The 3,811-nt window shown below is 38.4% G+C and overlaps 1 protein-coding gene across 1 annotated transcript; it reads right to left on the minus strand.

Moving 5' to 3' along the window:
• Positions 1 to 1,112: 1,112 nt before the first annotated feature.
• Positions 1,113 to 2,048, minus strand: LOC102030633 (putative olfactory receptor 3A4). The gene has a single exon (XM_005402913.1). It carries the CDS (start codon positions 2,046 to 2,048, stop codon positions 1,113 to 1,115), a length of 936 nt encoding a protein of 311 aa, XP_005402970.1.
• Between the last annotated feature and the right edge of the window lie 1,763 nt (positions 2,049 to 3,811).

Below are 3,811 nucleotides of genomic sequence, written 5' to 3' on the forward strand. Positions count from 1 at the left end.
TTTGTTTAACCTTTTTTGACTGCCAGTCTATGTATAGAGCAATTCTGCTTTGTAGAAATATAAATTATTAACCAAATTTTTAACAATTACATGCTGAATTGTATGTGGAAATAATGAATATTTTAGAATGGTGGACCTATGGACAATTTTATTCAATTCTTTTTGCATTTTCTCTTTCTAATAAGTATGCACTTTATTGTATTGTAGAATAGCTGTTTGAAACTATAAATTAAATAAATGAATTATCTTTTCTTTACAGAAATGTGAAGAAAGGGTGCTGGTTTCCTGTTTAAGCCAGGGATAACAAGATACTTTATTCAATCAGGGGTGTTTTTTCATATAAGCCAAACCTCTTTCTTTAATTAATTTAATTATATTTAGTTTATATTGTTGGTAGTCCAACATGAAAATATTCTGCCTTATCTTTAAGGTTTTTCTAAACAGTAACAGCTTTCCTTTTAGAACTGGGTTTTTATATCTGCTTTGTTTTTATTGATTCATTTTAGAAATTTATATTCAATAATTCATCAACTTGTACCAACTGCTTTGGGACAAGTCAAATTTATTAAACAAACAAAAACTTCTTCATTCATTTTTTTATTTACTTAAATAATTTTCTCATCCCACTGGTATTATCTATTAACTTTTCATTGGCCATCTCCCCTTAACATACCCTTCCTACCTGAAATGATTTATTACTCTTGAGAGACAATAATTTCAGATGTGACTTTCCATTGCAAAATTCCAGCTCAAACATTTGGAAGCTATGTCTGAGACACCCAGTAGCTGTGTAACTTAGGAGAAACCACTCAACTTCTTCAAGATTTGATTTCCTAATCTGTAATATATAAATCTGCATTTACCTCATAAAGTTGATAGGACTAAATGAGCTAATAGAGTCCAGTTACCTAGAACAGGGTATGGTACATTGTAAAAATGATGTAAGAAAGGGGTCACTATCAGACTATTCATTGTACTTCCCATCCTCAGTCAGTCTCTGAACTCATTGCAGCAAAGCAACACTCTATTTGCATTAATCACATTAATTGCTGGAAACAGTAATGGAAACTTGACATTCATTAAGTCTAGGAGAAATAAGTCACACTTAGAAGTTATCTCTTCATGAACATCTTCTGCAGGGCGCCCTTCACGTCAGGGTTCCTCAGGCTGTAGATGAGTGGGTTCAGCATGGGGCTGATGACAGTGTTGAGGATGCCAATGCCTTTGTCCTTGTCTGAAGCCTCCACTGAACCCAGCCTCATATAGCTGAAGACACCAGTCCCGTAGAAGATGCCCACCACAGTGAGGTGGGAGCCACATGTGGAGAAGGCCTTCTTCCTGCCTTCAGCAGAGTGGATTTTCAAAACAGCAGCTACCACATGAGCATAAGACACACTGATGAGAACTAATGGGGCCACACCCATAAAGGCTGCTGCTACAAAAAGCAATTGTTCATTCAGCTGAATAGTGGAGCAGGAGAGCTGGAAAAGCTGAGGAAGGTCACAGTAGAAGTGATTAATCACATTGGGGCCGCAGAATCTCAGAGTAGACAAGGCAACAGTTTGGGTCAGTGCATTGGTGAAGGAAAAGACACATGACATGCCCACTGAGGCTTTCTGGGTTTCCCAGCTCATGCGGGTGCTGTAGGTGAGTGGGTGGCAGATGGCCAGATAACGGTCATAGGCCATGACAGTCAGCAGGAAGCAGTCTGCCCCAGCCAGGAGATGGAAGAAGAAGAGCTGTGAGAGGCAGGCTCTATAGGAGATGCTTCTGTCTTTGGAAAGAAATTGCCTCAACATGGCAGGGACTGTGACAGTGATGCACCCAACATCCAGCAGGGACAAGTTCCCCAGGAAGAAGTACATGGGGGTGTGGAGTTTGGGTTCAGTGAGGATGGCAGCAAGGATGCTGAAATTGCCAAAAATAGTAGCTACATAAGCTAGAAGGAAGATGACAAAAAGGATGGGCTGTAAGGCTGGAGAACCTGTTAGACCCAAAAGGACAAACTTAGTCACAAATGAATCATTTGCTGAGGTTTCCAGTTTCATCTCAGTCTTCCAGCAGCAGTAGACCAACCAATGGTTGAAGGTGCCAATGGTGACAAAAAAGTGAATGAGGTCTTGATAACAACCTCCAGATATAGCAGTGTCCAGGAGAGGCTAGGATGTCAAGACATATACAGTTTAAGGGGAAGAAAGTTAAACACTGAGAAGTAATAAGAAAAGATTTGATAAATGTCACTCTTCATAGGTAAGAAAAATTACACTGGAAAGACTCCAAATAATTTGTGTAAAATTCTTCAATTTGGGAAAAAAAATTGGAAACAAATGAGGAACAAATGTGCCTTTTGAAAATTAGAGGGAAAGATGATTTTTTCTGAAGCTAAAATTCCAGGAAGGAAACTACAAATGTTCACATGATGGCATGGCCATAGTCTTAGTGTATAATATTGCAGAGGATTAAAGAGAAACTTCAGAAGAAAAGGTTGGTATGGTCCTCCAACCTGTGTCCCCACAACTTTCATATACATGTGTTATCAAACAGATATTTCTTGTTATTTTTAGAGGATTGGTTCTAGGACTCCTCAGATGCCAAAATCTTCCAACCTCAAATTCTGTACATAAAATGACATAATATTAGCATAAAAACTATGCACATCCTCCCTCATCCTTTAAGTCCTCTATAGAGTATTTACAATGCCTCTTCTAATGTACATGCTATCTAAATAGTTGTTGTCCTATATCATTTGGGAAATGATGATTGGAATATTCTCTACACGTTCAGAACAGATGCAGTTTTTCCAAATACTTTCAAACCATGGTTGTTTGAAATCAGCTGAATCTGCAGATGTGGAACTCACTGGTGGAGAGGGCTGGCTGCAAGTGATGGTGACAGACATGACCACGGTGGCCTGCATATTAAAGGGTTGCTTGTGAAGCCATAAAATTTGGACTGTACTTTTCAGGGAAAATGTGAAATGCAATGAAAACTATGGCAAATAAATGAAGACACTCCACTGAAGACATTTCTAATTCTAAACATAGTGACTTTTAGATTTTTCTAAATAAATACTAAGACTATTGCATTTCCCCATATGGAGTCTGGATAATTTGGGCTCCAAAATAAGGATGACATAAAAAGAGCTTTAATCAAGGTGAGAGTTTCAAGGCTTAAGCTCCCAAGTGATTTGAGAGGATACACAGCAGATTTGCCTCACTGAATGCCCAGTTGAATGCTCATACCTCGAGTCTTGAGTAAGCAGATACCCAGACCCCAAATAGTCCTCTGCTTCCAATTCCACTACCCCATAGCTTTTGCTGTTCTGTCTCATGAATTTAAATATACACCATCTAGTCTACATAATATCATGTGCCTAATGACCAAATAAATCTGTTAGGGGACTACAGGCACCCCACATATGTGATCAATTAGATGATGCTCTCCCAGCCCCAAAGAAGTCACTCAAATAAAGTACCCAGTGACCTACTCCAACCTCCAGATAAGAGGTAGATACTTAAATAATATGGAGCTTAGACCTTGGAAACAACCCAAATGCCAACCCAAATGAGGAATGGATAAAAAAAAGTGGCCTTTTTATACGGTGAAGTACTACTCAGACATAAAGAAGGATAAACTGGAGACTTTTATAGGTAAATGGATGCAAGTGGACACCATGCTCATAACTGAAATAAACCAGGTGCACATGTGTAAATATTATATTGTCTCCCTAGTGTGAGAAGCTGAAAGAGTAAATAAGATCCAAAATGTACAATAGATAGTGTAAAAAGAGAAGAAACTTCAAAAGGAAAGA

Source organism: Chinchilla lanigera, unplaced genomic scaffold, assembly GCF_000276665.1.
Source record: "Chinchilla lanigera isolate Chin_1 unplaced genomic scaffold, ChiLan1.0 scaffold00080, whole genome shotgun sequence".
In the NCBI taxonomy this organism is placed as follows: Eukaryota; Metazoa; Chordata; class Mammalia; order Rodentia; family Chinchillidae; genus Chinchilla; species Chinchilla lanigera.